This window comes from Trichosurus vulpecula, chromosome 6, assembly GCF_011100635.1.
Source record: "Trichosurus vulpecula isolate mTriVul1 chromosome 6, mTriVul1.pri, whole genome shotgun sequence".
NCBI lineage: Eukaryota > Metazoa > Chordata > Mammalia > Diprotodontia > Phalangeridae > Trichosurus > Trichosurus vulpecula.
The window spans coordinates 148231434-148248974 of NC_050578.1; the positions used below are offsets into that span (position 1 = coordinate 148231434).

At 34.2% G+C, this 17541-nt stretch overlaps 1 protein-coding gene across 1 annotated transcript in view; it reads right to left on the bottom strand.

Moving 5' to 3' along the window:
* Positions 1 to 456: 456 nt before the first annotated feature.
* The window catches only part of ADGRL3 (adhesion G protein-coupled receptor L3), a 373586-nt gene continuing 356501 nt past the window's right edge, over positions 457 to 17541 (bottom strand). The window contains exon 20 of the mRNA XM_036763952.1: positions 457 to 2821. Within this exon, the coding sequence (XP_036619847.1) occupies positions 2022 to 2821 (800 nt within the window). The 3' untranslated portion in view covers positions 457 to 2021. The remainder of the gene's footprint in view (positions 2822 to 17541) is intronic.

Genomic DNA, 17541 nt, shown 5'->3' on the forward strand with positions numbered 1-17541 from the left:
ATCATTTCCCCCTAATAAAGGAAAATTACTATAAACAGAACCTCAGAGGAGCTCCCTGCAGATTTATATTCTCTTTGCCGCAATTTTTAGCAGCTTTTCACAAACAAGTTAATCTAGAGCTAACAAAATGGAGATTACAAAGGAGAAAACTTGTGCAACCAAAGAAGTACTATACTTTGAAATCTTTGATTGAATGTGGTTTATATAATAGGCATACAATGCACCTATATATAACCTGCTAGAAAGGGAATTTGTATTACCAACCCATTCTCTGGTTTCCTTCATCTGCCAAAGCTGTATAATTTTTGTGCTTAAGTTATTTAGCCAGGGAGGTTTTTCTTTTGCATGGTTCACTTGTGCCGAGGATTAGCAAATCCATTAGTTTCATATATGAAAATAGAAGGGAAAAAGGCAAAAGAAAGTAAAAGAGAATGAATGATTGATTGTACATACATAGATACAATATCTTCTAAATCTTAATCAGTTGTTTATTGGTTGGCAAACAAGTTTCACTTTTACAACAAATATTAGTAATGAGGTCGTTCAACTTTGAGACCATACAAAATGGATCATAAATTAAAAAAAAAAATTATAATCTGTGCTGCTAATTTACCTCCTGAAATCCTACATTACTCAAAATCCTGTCAAATAAATAACTTTTTCCCTCTTTGGGAAAGTAATGAAAAGAGGATTTTGTTTGTAGTCACATCAAAATAATTGGATTTTTCAATTTGTAGTACGGGCGAATCAATTTCTTTTAACCAACTGCAATACAAGTTCCTCATCTAGGAGCCAAGAATGAACCAGAGGTGCCCTTACTCCCAGAAGATTATCATTTTCACATGCAAAAAGCCCCCACTATTTCTATAGATAACCTCTCAACTTTTTGATCCATTCCTACCGCCTTGGTGAGGGACTTCTTGCCCAATTGGCTTTGTATTATATCAGCTGTGCATTGTAAACATAAAGTTTGTCCTGCTCTAATCTGCAAAAGTCCTGTTTGCAATATAGCCACTGAATAAAGATACAGAGTGAGGGAAGAAGATCCAATTTTTTTTTGTAAAAAATAATTTGTGTTTGCATTACTAGAAAATGATCCTTATAAAGTGATAGTTCTTATTTATTTATTTATTTATTTTGCCCAGTGAAATATTAAGAAAAAAAATGGCCCCCAAAAAACTAATGAAAATCTTGCTCCTACTGGTAGACAAACTTGCAAGACCAGCACAACAGAAAATTCTTTTTTTTTGTTTTTTGTTTTTTGTTTTCCACTACATTAACAGGGACGCAAGTTCTGGAGGAACGGAAAGCAGACTATATGTGCAATGCTAGTATCTGTACATTACATAGAAATTGTTCAATTTTTCTGCCATTAGTTTTATCATCAGTTAATACAGCAAAACATAAAATATGCATTTAGCATATAATTCTAGAATTCCCTTCCATTTCATTAGGATTTTATTTTGTTTTACCCCACAGCTAAGTCTGCTGTGGTAAAATCAAGTTGTGAGTGACCAAAAACCATTAGGTGATAGATCGATAATAAACAGTTTTGCTTTGTTACGTTTGTTTGTGCAGCACTCCAATCTAGATGCATTACTGTTACTAATTTCAGATGCATGTTCTGGCCTTTTTAAAATTAGGTCCATATCAGAATAGTAACAGAGCATCAGAGATGTTTAAACAAACACAGCATTAATTCAAGAAGGCCACAAAGAGTGCCATTTTCTTCATATCCCGTTCATTAACATAATGAAGTCTCTGTCTGAGGGGGAAGGACAAGACAGAGGGGGGAGAGGGGAATTTCAGCAGTTATCATTCTCCCCTGGGCTGGCCTAAAAATTCCAGTAAAAAAAAAGTCTGAAAGTTTTTGTTTCTTGTTTTTGATTTTTGTCCTTTTTTTTCCCTTTAGAACAGGATAAAGATTTAGGAGTACACACAATATTACCACTGCTTATATTAACTCAGAACAGTAAACCAGGTGTTAGGGGTTTTGTTGGCTTAAATTTTTGCTTACTCTTCTATAGACTAGTGACCAAGTGAGCAGGTCCTTTGGAACTCCCCTCTGGGGAGGACCCGTCTTTGTTTGGAGGAACTATAAATCCATCACTGCTGCCTCGCCCTAGTTGGTAGTAAGTGTGCAGTTGATGGACGTGGTTTCTGGAGCCTAGATTTGGCATACTTTTGTAGTAAACATCATCAGCATCACCACTTTTGGCTGGCGGGGGATCGGTCTGGGTGCTGGTGGTAACGCTATCTGTACCTGGCATAGCAGCCAGTGCGGGCATACTGGTATATAGAGAATCCCTGTTGGGTGACTGGAGGTCTTCTGTGTGCTCGTTGGTTAGCAAGGGGAAAAAGCTCTCACTGTTGTCTTGTGGGATCCGCCTTCTGGTATAATGATGTGGCTGGTGGTTCTCTGTGGAATAAACTCTTGGGGGCAGCAAAGGGGCATCAGACTCTTCATGAATGAGTTCCAGGCCCAGACTCTCCTCATGGTTAAAGGAGGTGGCATCATCAAGGACAATAGCATCATCTTCACTCCCACTACCGAGGTTATTCACCAATTTGTTCATCAGGTTCCTATTCTGCTCACTAGAGCGCTCATGGTTGTTCAGGTAAGAAGGGATATAGTTGGAAGTGAGTTCCTTCAGAATTTTTTTCTCTAGGGCTGTCTCATTATGATTGTAGCCACGGTCAATGATTTGCACACAGTTGCTCAAGTACTCGCCGCTGGCAATGCTATAGCTATTGCCGTGGTTACCATTCAGTGGTAGAGTATCCATGACACTTGTATCCCTGGCATTGTTCAGAAGCCCCTCTGAAAAACAGTAAAGAAAAACAGGCTGACATTTGTATCCAGTAGTTCATTTGGGATGTATATAGAATTACATCTTTGTTTACTATAATTTTACTGAGATCCAAATTATTCATGGAAACATATGATACAGATAAATATGTGTGTATAAATAAATATACATATGCACACACACACACACACACATATATACATAGCTGGATAACTAATACAATTATATAGATAATTTAAAAAAAATAAAATAAACCTTGAAAATGGATAAAAAGACTATAGGTAGCAACTCAATATTTTCATCAATAATGAATTTAATAATAACTTGTAAAATGGAACAACTTATAATTTTGTTATTGATATCTTACAGCCATCAATTTATAAGTATCAAGTTTAATAATACATCCCTAACATTTATTTTATGTGCTGCCTTAAATTTTAAGATGACGCTTGTGATGTGACATCAAAAGATTACTGACTTGTTGTGTTTTAAAAAATATATGGATTTAGTTTTCTTTTTTTTGGAAGGAGTAATAGGCACCTTCATGGTTAGTATATGTTGTACCCACTGTTACTATTTAGGGTATTGGTATGTTCACAATACAAAGAGAAATTAAGGAAAACCCCCAGCATTTTGGGTGGTTCCCTATGGAAATCATGAACAACACTCACATAGAATGGGCAGAAATGGATAGGGTGAGATCTGCATCATTGGAGAGAATACCTTTATCAATGAGGTCAGATCCATTTGAATATTTGAATGTAATTGGGCCATTGCTTCAAAAAGAAGGGATAGGCAATATGGATACCCAATTATCAACAACACGGTATCAATATGAAAAGCTCAGTTTTACCCCTGATAGATCTCTCTCTGACTTTTAAACATTTGAACTGAAAGTGGTTTGGTGGAAGTCATTTACATACACACAGGGTGTCCCAAAAGTCTTAGTGCATTTATGAGCTATTTGACCTTAAAGCTTCATTAAAACTTTTCGGACACTCAGAATATATTTCCTCGGAAGAAAAAAGCTGCTATGTAATTCCACAATTATAAAGGAAGCTGCTAAATATAGCTCCATGCATCTTCATGAGTTTTATCATCCCATGAATAGATATCTAAGAAACATGACATTTCTATATATGTATATATATATATATATTGCTTGATAAAAAAATTCAAGTGCAACTACCAGAAATGATCACAAACAACACTTAGCCAATAAAGGTAGAAACAAGTGGTTTTCTTGACTGCAAATATTGATTAGAGGGTCACATCACTGTAGAAACTCTTTAGTGCACTGCTACCTTGTGAAAATAGAGCATTCATTCTATATCTGCGATGCAGTTCTCTTGCTTATCTAGGACTGTGCTTGTCAATGTCCAGTTGACAGTTACAGTGAAGTGGCCTGAATATGTCAATTGTATCATGGATTCCGGATGCATTTTCTGAATTCTCGTAACAGACATTTCAAAAACAGTGGCAAAGGCCTAAAATCAGCGGCATCACAGACATAGAATGAAGCTATTTATTTTCATGTTAGAAAGTACCTCATAGACAATTCACAATGTTAGGAAGAAACAAAAAGCAAATGTTTTTAAAGGACTGTATGGGATGGGTGGCTACTACTGCCGAGTCTGTGACAGCATGTTGGATGATTATGGTTGGGTGACTTATGCATTGAAACCCTGTTTGTTATTTATGTTGTCAATGCATGGGATTGCAGAGACTGGAAACTGCCACAGCAAAATAAAATGAGTGCACTGAACTTGAAACAGAACATAGTTTTATGATGAAATGTGTCATTTTGAAATAATGAAAGTTCATGACTTTTAAAAAAATGCTTAATTTAAAAACAATTTAACTCACACGGACAATTGTATGAAACTCAAGAACTATGCTGATTATGTGACACAAATAAAGGAATCAGACAATAAAAGCGTCTAATCTATATTCACATATATTTAGATAAGTAGATTCATAAGCTTTTATTCTTTTGGTTTCAAAATTGTGAGATGAACTGTTTTTAATAACTACATCATCTATATGTGATGCAATAAAAGTGAACTAAAAAAAATTACATTTGATATGCAATGTTTAGCTTTACTCCCATACTTGTCTCTCTGTAGGGCTCTAAACGACAGCATGAAGAAAAGGAAAGAAAAAACAACAAGTAAGCTTACAGCGACAATAGAAGAAACATGAGTAAAAAGCAAATTGATGATATGCAGAAAAAAGGGTCAACAGAAATCATTTCCACAGCCCCCAAATACATGAGTCTGTGTTACATGGTTTATTAGAAGTAAAAAATCCTAAAATGTTAGTCAGGAAATAAGACATCCCCATAAGAGCATGCTAGTACAGTGCTTCTTAAAAGACCCTTCCTATGGTTTGCATATTTGAACATGAAGAAATACAGTTGTTAGAAAATTTAAGATTATCACACAAACCAAGAAGAGCAGCAATTCAAAGGAAGTTTCCACAAATCAAATTCAAGGTCAGATCCCCAGAGGTGGCTTGGCTTCCATGGGTACCACTTCTAACCCTGTACTTATACAGTGACAGAGTGAAAATATGCCAGACATTTTTCAATTGCTTGCTTCTATCTTTTGTTTCTCTCCAACCATATTTTTTCCCATTCATTACAAATAAACAAAATTTCCTTATTATTTATAATTAGTGATCACTTACATTGACAAACAAAAAAAAGAAACAGGGACATCAAAACATCTGTTTCCAAGGAAAAAATACTTTCGGAATTTGCATCAATTTTGCTACTGCCAGAAAAAGGAAAATAATTAAATCAGACTGCAATTCAATGTCTAAAAATGTGGAAAAAAAGCTAATAGAAAAAATAATTTTTTAACCGCAATTAATTTTTGCTATCTTCTGGTTTGTGGCACAATCTTATTTCCACGTAGATTTTTACATTTACTTTTCCTTTATTTCCTCCTTTAAAAAACAGAACTCTTACCAAAAATTACCAAAAAAACAACAAATCCCAAAACAAAAGGTTTCCCTCCCCAAAACTTTACCCAGATCACAAGAATAAATCTTCTTGATTCAGTCTTTGCAGTAATTAAAATAAAAACAAGTGAAAAACCACTGAGCTCAAAGGTGCAATACATTTAGGAGATCTTAACTTCACTTAGACCATGGTCATTTATTTTAGTTACCTTCATGGAGAAAGTAATTTTTGAAGCTTTACAAGTTGGAATGGGCTTTGGGAGGGAAAAAAGGTGCATTTTCACACAATTGATCCAAGACCAACTGTGTTTCAAAATACTGAGTAAATCTGTTTAATACCTCAAACTGCAAAGCAGCTCTAGGGAGTTAAGGGTCAGTCCAATATGGGAGTTATTGTATAGTATTTTGGGGTCATTCAAAGCTCCTTTAGTTAAATTATAAAATTTTGAAAGTGAAAGGAACCTTGGAGATATTACAAACCTATCTTCAAATTTTACAGATATAAAACCCAGAAAGAGTAAGTGACTTATTTTAGTTTATACAACTAGGAAGTGGCAGAACTGGGACTGGAAGCCAATGACTTCCAACATCCATTACATGCAGCCACTGTTCCTTAAAATCAGGTCCCTCTTTGGTTTTGAAGGCCATACCAGGATATATACTTTTACATATCCTATAAGTTTGTAAATTAGCCAACTACCATTTTTTCCTCAATACACTGGTTCACTACTATGGATATGACTTTTTCTTTAAAGTTACGGATGTGAATTCAATTATTTGACATTTATAGTATTTTAAAACCACACTTAACAAGCTCTTTCAATGCTTTTCTTAAGTTTCCTGTTGTAATGCTAGAATTTTCACTTTCTCATAAGTTTATCCTCAAATACCCTATAGTATTCTCAAAAACTTCATATAGCATCAATAATTTAATAATGAAAAATCTACATTGACATATTTTAAAATATAACAATCTCAATGTCTGTATTTTTGTGATATGCTGAGCATATCTATGCAGTTTTAAAATAAAGCATTAGTATATCAAGCATATTAGCACTCTCAGGTTTAAATGTTGTGGTTTTTTATGCCAAGTTTAAATCTGTGTAATTAACTTATTAAACTCATATAACAGTGCCAAATGGTGATTCAATATAAACCAACCCAGTACATACCGAGCCACCTATATTTCATGTATGACTTCCCCTTGCCAGTTAGAATATAAGTGCATTCATCTGAAAGCATAAGATTAGTAGCAGTATGACAATCACCATGATTTATCACTTATTCATTGGGAAAGTCAGTATTCTAAAGACTATCAAAAATCTCTTAACATTTTTAAGCCTAAAACACAGAGTAGCTGAAGTACATGAATTCTGTCTTTGAAAAGAATTGATTATGTTTCAAGAAAACCATCAGATAAAATAATTAAAATTTTGGGAATAAAAACTAAAGTTCATTTACAATGGACTTGTATTTGGTTTTTTTTTTAAATAAACCCTTAGTGGCAATATTTAAGACTTCATTCTGAGGTAAAGAAAATCTTCTGTATGCTAATTCAAATTTCAATATATCTGAAGGGTTTACACTTATTTGTTTTTATTGAAGGGTCCTACATTTAAAGACATTTCCTAACTATGACTGTAGTAGGAAACGAGTTTATAAAAGTTACTTTTTCACATTATGAGAAATTTAAAATTACATAACATTTTCAAGTAACTAAAAAAAGAGACTCCAAATTAATTATAGCTTAGAAACAATTAGCTATATCCTATAAACACTGAATATGTTAAAATATTCATGCAAGAAGCCTAATCAATTACAGGTATCTGTGCCTATTGAAGTGCTCATTTTGGTTCAGTCTAAACAAGTCATTGTTAATAAACCATGAAAAACAATAGCTAATATGTAATTACCTTAGACTTGAGCTAAGGAGAATAAGCAAAATAGGGAACCCTGTACAAAGTCACCCTGTATTCTATAGATGACATATATGACTGACACTCTTCTCATATTCTCCTCTATTTTGTAACACTGTTGTCTCTTGGCTTCTTTCTGCAGGTCTGACCATTCCCCCTCTTTGCTTCATCTTTACAATGTCTAGCATGGGTGTCTCCAAGATTCTTCTGCTGATCCTATTATTTTCTCTCTAAACATTCTCTCCCTTCATCCCATCCATTCCCATGGCTTCAGTTGTTATCTCTACTCACATGACTCCTGAGTCTATCTATCCAGATCAAATCTTTCCATTAACTGCTTCCCTTAACTACATTCAACCTGCCTTCTAGATATCCTGCCTCAAGTCCCAATCTGAACTCATTGTCTTCCCCCTACAAATTGTTCCTCTTGACAAACTATATAGTTTTGTTGTTGCATTCTCCTAGTTATTGATGCTAGAAATTTCTATCACCTTTGACTTTTCCTTCTCCCTTATCTCTGCTTTGGTGTCCCATCATTGTGTTAACCCAGTGATTCTGAAGTCAAGTAATATTTTTTGTCCATAACATCTTCACATCCACTATTTCCTCTCTTCACAGTGCAACTACTATAATTCAGGTTCTCATTCAATTTAATAAATAATTTAATAAAGCAATTCAATAGGAAACTTAAAAAAAAGCTTACTCAATCAATAAGCACTTATTAGAAACCTACTGTGTGCCAGGTACTGTGTTAAGTGCTGGAAAGACAAATACAAAAACTAAAGCTCCCTATTTTCAAGGAATTTACATGGTCTCTTAAATTATTGTATAATTCCTGAGGTGGGATTGTGACCATCTCTAGATGAGCTTCTTTCCTGCTGGTCTTCTCCCCCATTCAATCTTTCCTTCACATAGCCTCTTAAGTAATTTTCCTAATCAATGGTTCTATGCATTTCATTCCCTTGCTCAAAACTTTTCACTATTTCTATTGCCTAGGAAATAAAATTCACACTTCTTGGCAAACCTCGTACCTTCTACAATCTGTCTCCTTATTTATCTCTCTTTCCTTGTTCCTTACTATTTTCCTTCATATAATCTACATTATAGCCACAAAGGACTATTACTTGATTTTTCCTCTCACCCCTTCTATCCCCTCCCACTCTCTTCTACCTATCATACATCTGTACAGATCATCTTCTGCTTATACCTTCTCCTGTTGAAATGATCTTTCTGCCACATTCTCCAGGCTGTTCTAATCATTTCAGCTCAGAATTATACCCTGCTTCAAATGTTCTCCAAACACTTTGTGTTTCTTCTTTGGCACTATCTTGTTACCTTCTATCACATTTTCTTGAATACATGTCTCATTTACACATGTAACCTCCCTGAGGGCAAATACTGTGCACATACATAATTAATAAGTGTTTCTCAAACTGAATTGACAATTGCCTTTCTGGAAGAGGGTCAAGAGGGAGAAAACCTGGAAAATATTATTCAAGAAACAACTGAAGTCACTGAGAGTATTTAGGCCTAGATAAAAAGTGTTCTAAGGGAAGGCATTATAACTATCTTTAAACTTTCAAAGAATTGTTATATAGAAAATATAATAGATTTGTTTTATACTACTACAGTAGTAGGACCAATTAGTGAAATGCATAGGGAAAAAGATTTACATTAAAAGTAAAAAGTTTTACATTATAACTAGACCTTTCTAATAATAGGAAAGGAGACGATTGTTTCACAAGCAATAATGCCAGACAGGTAATGGCTTTCAGTCAGGCATGCCTAATTGAGTGTAGATGTAGTGTTTAATCCAGTCTCCAAGTATGCTTTATGTTTGAAGATTCCACATAGGCTTTGAGGACTGAAATGACTTTGAAAGGCTGAAGAACTATCTTCTTCAGCAGAAATTAAAACATTCTCCTTAGCTCAAATCAGAACTATTGTCCCTAATTATTTTTAAAACTCCGTGTTTCTCACAATTTTGGTAGAGTCCATCTGGCCATTTTCAGATTAGTATAGACACCCATGGGCAAACTGTTTCATAGGCTTTAAAAATACACACACATATACACAGACAAGTGCACACACATGCACACACACAAATACTGCAAATTTGTTGCTTGCTCACTATTTCAGAGTGTATCTCAGGAAAAAAATACCCAGTGATTGCTATTTGGGGGGCAGAAACCTTAGGAAAAATCCTTGGAAATATTTAAATACTATTAAATCTAATTACAAACAACCCTAAGGGGATATCTATATTTAAAGTTATATTTTAATTTTGTTGAATTAATTGCTGCAAGATGAAAGTGACCTGTGGACCATACTAGTCAAACAATCATTACTAACTTTTTGAACATCTAATTTTTTTTGAGGTCTCTCCTGAAAATTTCTTTACTCATAAGGGTAAAAACATCCCACAAATTCTTGAAAATAAATTGTATTTTAGGTCTGATATTTGATATTGAATCAATGGGTTTTGTTTGTTTGTTTGTTTTAGCTAGGAAGGTCTTTTTAGAGATCATTGAATCCAACTCCCTGGTTTATAGATGAGAAATCTGGAACCAGAGAGATTGAGCTACCCATCACAGAATGGGGACACAGACCCATGTTTTCTGATTCCTGACTTCCTTCCTCCACACTAAGGTGTTTTTCCTTAGAACTGGGTATATATTTGTTTATTCTATTTATTTTATTAAATTATTTTACCCTGGTTCAGAGTCATAGTTTTTGCTATTACATCTACCTTATAGCTTAACAAATTCTTTATATTTCAGCTTTTTTTAATAAAAAAAAAACTTATGCCACAGTCACAATTTTTCTCACTTACCTTAAATATAATTTCCACTTCTCATAATGAATATATATTTATATAAATTTAATTAAGAAATATTTAATAAAGAAAAGTATTGACAATAGGAAACAAATGTAGAAATAATTGACAAATCACAAACCAAGGTTACAAAACAACAAAGAAAAACACATCTTGATGGAGCAGGGATTTGTCTAGCACATGGAATCCATTCATTTACTGAGAAAAGCCTAGGGAAAATGGGAAAAAATATAGATCTAGATGGAAGTGACAGGGAAAGAGTCTTTGTATCTGTTTCCAAAACAAAGAAAAGACAGGAGAAAAAGAAAGAAAAAGGAAACAAATGTGCCCCTAAAAGCCACACAAAATGCGACTCTCACTCAAGAAATGAAGATAAACTCGAGCACACCTTGTGTGTTGTACATGCTCACAGAAGGGTTGTTACAGACGGCCGGTTCCCCAAGCAATGTATTATAGGGATTGTTAGTGCCATGAGGACGAAGCAGGGCATTGGTTATAAGATGATTAGCCATGGCTCCTGGAGCAGCCCAATAGAAAGACAGGGAAAAAAAAAGGTCAATCAGGCAAATATGATTAAAAAAAAAAGAAAAAGAAAAACATTCAGAATGACAACAGTTGAAATAGTCTTGATTACAGGCAGCCAGCTTATTAGACTCGAAAATACATGGCACTAGAGCACAGACATTTTCAACAAAGCACAGACTTTCCAAGTGTGAAAGAACAAAAATGGTTCAAAATGCCAATAAAGCCACATTGATGGTACTTGCTTTCTCAAGGTATAAGCAAGGTTATGCTCCCATGCTTGTTAAGAGTAAATGAAACAAAATCCAACAGCCAAAACAAAGGAAAAAATATTCAGAAAGAAAGAGACTAACACAAAACAGTACATTACTCCATTGTGAAAGACATTTTTTGTTTGTTTTGTTTTGTTGTTTCAGTGAAAGTGAACAGCAAAAAACAAAACTTTGTTTATTATACATTTATGACCAGGTTCAGATTTGGTGAGCAGTTGTTATGGACAGGAGAAGAAATCTGAACAGTTTTGTTTTGTTTTTTTAAGTTTCATGAAAAGAAATATCTCCACAGTTGGTTAGCCTCATAATGATGTTCCATACATGAAAACTCTCTAACAGGCACACTAGGTTAGGGTTTTTATCAATATACCCATATTTATTAAGCACTATATGTGTCCCCTTCTTTCAGTAAATTTATTTAAAAATCACAATTGTAAAAGTAAAGTAAAATCAATACTCAATTAGAAAATTAACTGATTTTTTTGCATAAACAATTTACCTAACTATTGCTCAAAGTATCACAAATTGAGAACTGGAAGGGAACTCAGAGGATACCTAGGTGAACCCCATAATTTTATAGTTGAGGAAAACGGGTCCCAGAGAGCTTAGTTGCCTTGCCCAAGGTTACATAAGTGGTAAATAGCAAAGACAGAATAAGGATCCAGGTCCTTTAAGTCTAAATCAATCCATCAACCAACAAGGATTTAATAAATGTCTATTATATAGGCCTTGTACTACGGGCTAAGGATGCAAATACAAAGAATGAAATAATCCCTACTCTCAATGAGCTTACATTCTAATGGAGGAGGCAAATTCAAAAAACAAATATAGACAGAATGAACATAAAGAGGATGCTTTTCCATTATACCATGCTGTCTACCAATTTAAAAAAAATAGTCAAATCAAAATCATTTAAGAGAAATTTTTAAAACTGGCCCTATTGTATTTTTTTTCTTTTTGTTATCTTGACTGGCACCTTCTTTGAGTCCAATGACATGGTTTCTAAAGTTAGTAATCACATCTTCCTAATGACCCATAACATTAGTAATTTCTCAAAGGCTGGACTGCTTAAGCAATCTAGTTTGACTAAAGTTGCTTTGCTTTTCTGTTTGTTGTTACTATTGCTGTTATTTTTTTTTAAAGACTGATTTCAGTCCAAAGACCAGGGTTTTTTTCCTGGCATATTTGTTTTATTCTGTTTTTGCTTCATAATAGCAAACAGACTGGATTGATATTTTCCCTTTCCATCTGGTTATTTTGATACCATGTCAGGATAGCCCAGAAGTAAAAAGCAAGTCTTAGATCCTCTCAAGCAGATATACCTTGGTTTGGAACATGTTACCAGATCAGGCTACAACATTTCCCATTTAGCAAAGTTAATTCACAGGAGAGAGAAAGCTCAGAGGAAAAAAAAAAACTTTTTCAAACCTATTCTGATAGTGACACGGAGGTAATTTGTGAATAGGAGAATATATTTATTTTAAATAATAAGGAGGAATGAAAGTAAGGAAAAGATGGTAATAAAAATACTATATGAGGGCCAAAGAAATCCTACTGGAATCACATCTTGTTTTTTTTTTTTGGCAGGGCAATTGGGTGACTTGCCCAAGGTCACACAGCTAGTACGTGTGTCAAGTGTCTGAGGCCGCATTTGAACTCAGGCCCTCCTGATGCCAGGGCTGGTGCTCTACTCACTGCACCACCTAGCTGCTCCGAGAATCACATCTTAATTAGAGAAAGTATGATTCACATTAGATAAGAAAAAGTTGGCAGATTTTTATCCCTGGCAGAAAGCAGGAAAAGGGAGAAGCACATGGCTATAAATTTACTTTTCCAGAGTAGAGTTCTACATGGCTAAAATTATTGCCAGGTTGTTGTTTTTATTTTTTTTTAATTTTTGGAGAGAAAGAACATGAGATAGTGAGAGAATAAGGTGAATAACTCTGGACTACTTGAAATGTAATTTGGTCGACTCATAAAGTATCTATATGTATGATTTGAAAAGAATGTTACATATTGCATTGTTTTAATTGTACAAAAGAGATAGGGATAGATAGTAGTTGTTGTTTCATTGCTATGGAGAACTATCTATCAATGTAGCTTGGCACTTTTCTCTGAAAATTTACAAAGCTTTAGAGTTGCCTAAAGCAGTGATATCAAACTCATAAAGTGGGGCCACTAATTTGTACATAAAGAACCCTGTTGTCTACATACTGACTTAGTTTTTAAATGCAATGTTATTTTTATTACACTTTCATTTATTTTTTAAAAATATTTCTCAATTACATTTTAATCTGGTTGGGGCCTGGCACTCAGGAGTGTTGGCTACGTGTTAACATGTCTTATCTTGAGGTTGAGTGACTTGCCTGGAGTTACTAAGACAATGCATTGTGCATAGGACTTAAATCCAGGGCTTCCTGGCTCCAAAGTCAACTCTATGCACTTTACCCCCCCACCTCTGTATAAGGTACACAAGTAAATCTGTCACCCATGAGTCACAAAAATGGTATGTTATTTTCCCATGTTTCAATGGAATGTCAGTATTTTCTGCTAAAAAGCTAGCAGACTCTAAAAGAATGCATATATACTACAGAGCCTTTCATTTAAAGGACAGAATATCTCATTAAAATTTAAAATTGTTTAATTAATGGGCTACACCTGGTTTAAGTGTTTTAGACAGGAGTAGATACTCAACAGTATGCTGACTGAGAGAACTGGAAATGCTACTTCTTCACTGTCCAAGCCTTCGGTTTCAACTGCTGTCATAGTGTATCCCCTTACAAAAATAATTACAATCTACATTCATAAATCATCCCTATAAATATTTGATTAGGAAACTAAATCAGTGTAAACAAATAATAATGAGTTCAGGAAAACAAAACAAACAGAAAATCAATTGTACCTACTCTGTAATGTCATCAGAACCCTCCCTAAAATTTTGTTCATATGATGATAATCTGAGTCTCCTAATACGTTGTGTTTTTGAAAGCTGGATTTTACATCTTAGCACCTACTTGTCTCCACGGGCCTCTTTCTTCTTTAAAGAAGAATAATATTACTTACACATTACTACATGATATTACTACACATCACACCAACTGAACTATTGGGAAAATAGGCAATAGGGCTTATTCACATTGCATGCCACTATTCTTCCTTGAGATATAGATATATAGATATATATATATATATAAGGCTTGAAAGATAAAATATTCCCTTGCCTTATATTTTTTTCTGTACTGATGTAAAAGATGATCTGTGGTTTAGAATAAGGAAACAATTTTGTCTCCTGTAACGAACTGTAGCATGAACACTGAGCTGGGAGGAATCAAGCATAACCAAGAAGCAGATGACTCAATATTTCGGCTCCTGTGTTTATCACTCAATTTATTAAAGGCCTAGGATGTAAGAAAAAAAAAGATTTAATCACAAAAAAGGAAAAATGAAATCCATGAGTGCAATTCTGATGACACTTTTAAAAATATGTTAATATAGTGAATTCTTTTTACATCTTTTCATGCCTACTGCTCCTCTTCAACTCCCATATTCTCTTTTATTTTCTCATTTAAAAAAAGAAATATTTCATAACATTTTCTAAGCCATACCACTGGCCTAAGAGGAATGAGTGCCAAATATGATTTTCTCTGTCCTCATGGTCCTGCTACTAAGCAGTTAAGAATGACCAATAACAATGGTACGAAAGCACTGCAGTATATAGGGATGCTTTTAGATGGCAATGAGGGTTGAACAAAAAATATTTTGTTGCAGAAATATATCTTTTGTAGCAGTTTGTTCAAAGAATCCTATCAAATCCCAGGGAATCAGAGAATCAGGTGCTGGTCATTTTGCTGCTGTTAAGGATCACAGATTTAAATCCCAAAGAAACCTTGGAAGTCATATTACACTTGAGGATCCTGAAACCCACAGAAGAGAAAGTAACTTCCTAAAAGTCATAGAGTGGCAAAGTTTGATTTTGAACCCAAGACCTCTGATTCCAATATGAGACTTGTTTTTTTCCCTACACCAAGCTGCCTCCCTCATCTCAAAGCGGTCAATCAAAAATCTATTTGTTTTATATAGGAAAGTACATGAGAAACTGAAAGAGGTTACTAAAAATGTTAAGCCAAGTAACATTTTCCACCCAAACACCATTCCCCCTCCCCTTATCTTTTAGTATTAAGAATATTTTTTTGGAAATAAGATCTCAACTTAAGAGTTGTTACTACTATTTCCTGTTTCCCATCTTTAAGTTTAATGCCAGTTTTAAGAGAGATGTAATTATTGCCACATCAATCAGCTTTAGTTCTGGAGATTATGACTCAAATGAGGATGTGAGCTGTTGGAATAGAACGGGACATGCAGAATTTAGTGGTAGAAAATAAGTGTTTGGTTTCTAAAATTGTGCATAAGTTCTAATAGTTTGCAACGATAGTAATGGGGCAACTTGAGAGTAAGGGCAGGGAGTGGAAGTTAGTCTTAATTGACTCCCTACTGCTATTCAGACAGGTAATCTTTAGCTGGATCTACTTATTTTAGTCACTCAGTGTATTATGAGGGCTTGAATGAATGTTGAAAAGGTCAATTAATGTACATTACTGACTACACATTTATTACCCTAGACAAAGGCTATCCATTCATGGAAATTTTATTGAATGGTTTCTATATTCTCATTGATTCATTCTATTTCTGAGATTGTTTTATTTTGCTTTGTGCCATTGGGTGGACTTTGCTGGCTTTTAACTGATCCTTAGATTGTTTTTAAGTAACTTAAACATAACCTCTTTTCCCACCTTTTATTTGTAAAGTTGTTTTTTGTCCCTAGGTATCTTGTACTTTACTTCTCACAGAACATAATTTAACTGGCTTTTGATTGTTTCTCCAATTTACTCTGGTTACTTTGAGTTCTGATCCTATCTGCCAGGATGCCATCCAGCCTATCTCTTTCTTTCGAATGTCTGATTCATAAACTTCCCTTCTAGTGACCATGAAATTATGGCAGACTTCAAAACACATCAGTGCTTCCAGAGTGTCAACTGACATAAATTAATATGGTTAGCATGTTTGAAAACTCCATCTTGTGTGCTTCCCACATCAAACACATTAGGAACATGCCAAAAGATATTGGCCATCACGACCATTTGTTAAATGGCTGTGTAAAAAGGATAAAATCATAGGGTATTTTTGTCATTATTAAAGTAAAAAGAGGAAAATGTTTTCTTCCATTATTGGCAGTTCTAAATATAAGGTATAATCTGGTAAAGAGTCAAAATTATTAATGGGACAAACCTTGATGGTTTTTTTTTATTATAAGGTCTGCCTAAGCAAGCATTTTTATAGGCATTTGGAGAGATGATTGACATAAATACATAAATAAGTAAATAAACAACACGGGAAATATAAAATGATACCTGAATACTAACTAATACTAATAGTAAAGAGAAAGAAAAAAACCCTCAACCTATAATTAGCAGAAGTAATAAGCTCAAATTGTGGTCTGGAAATTGTCTCTGTAAAAACTAGCTCGCCTTTTATCAGCTGAGCTGCTCCCTATGTGTACTCTAGTCATACCTGCTTCCTTTGCTGACAGAAACAAGTGTTGGCCCTGCAATAAAGCTAACAGAAGAGCAATTAGGTTTCTATTCTAAACACATGCATCCTCAACAAAACCATCAGCTACATTCCACAGCAGGATTTTTATTTCTGGAGAAAAAAAAGAGATAAACATAGCTTGATTTTTCAGATTACAGTTTCAAGTAGAGGAGTTGTCAGGTAAAAGAAATTTTTTTCTGACATAATCTGAGAAGATCAAATTCTCAAGATCATATTTTAGCTAATAAAGAATTCATTCAGAACCTTACAATGCCACTTTTCTTTTTCTTATATTTTTAAACTATACTCATACTTAAAGGTTTTGCCATAAATGTATTCTAAGTGAATGAATGAGTGACTACTGAATGGAATATGAGTGTGTGTATGTATGTGCATATGAATGTATGTGTACATATTTGGGTATATATACATACAAATACCTATGTACACATAACTACACACATGTATGTGTGTATATCTAATCTATCTGGCTACATTTTCCCAAAATATAGCTTGTAAGAAAAATCATGAGATTTTTCCTCTGATGGAATTTTAATGGATTTTTTTAATACATAGGTAATCCCTCAATGAAGGCATCATTCAGTGACAGTGCAGTATGATAAATTTAATAC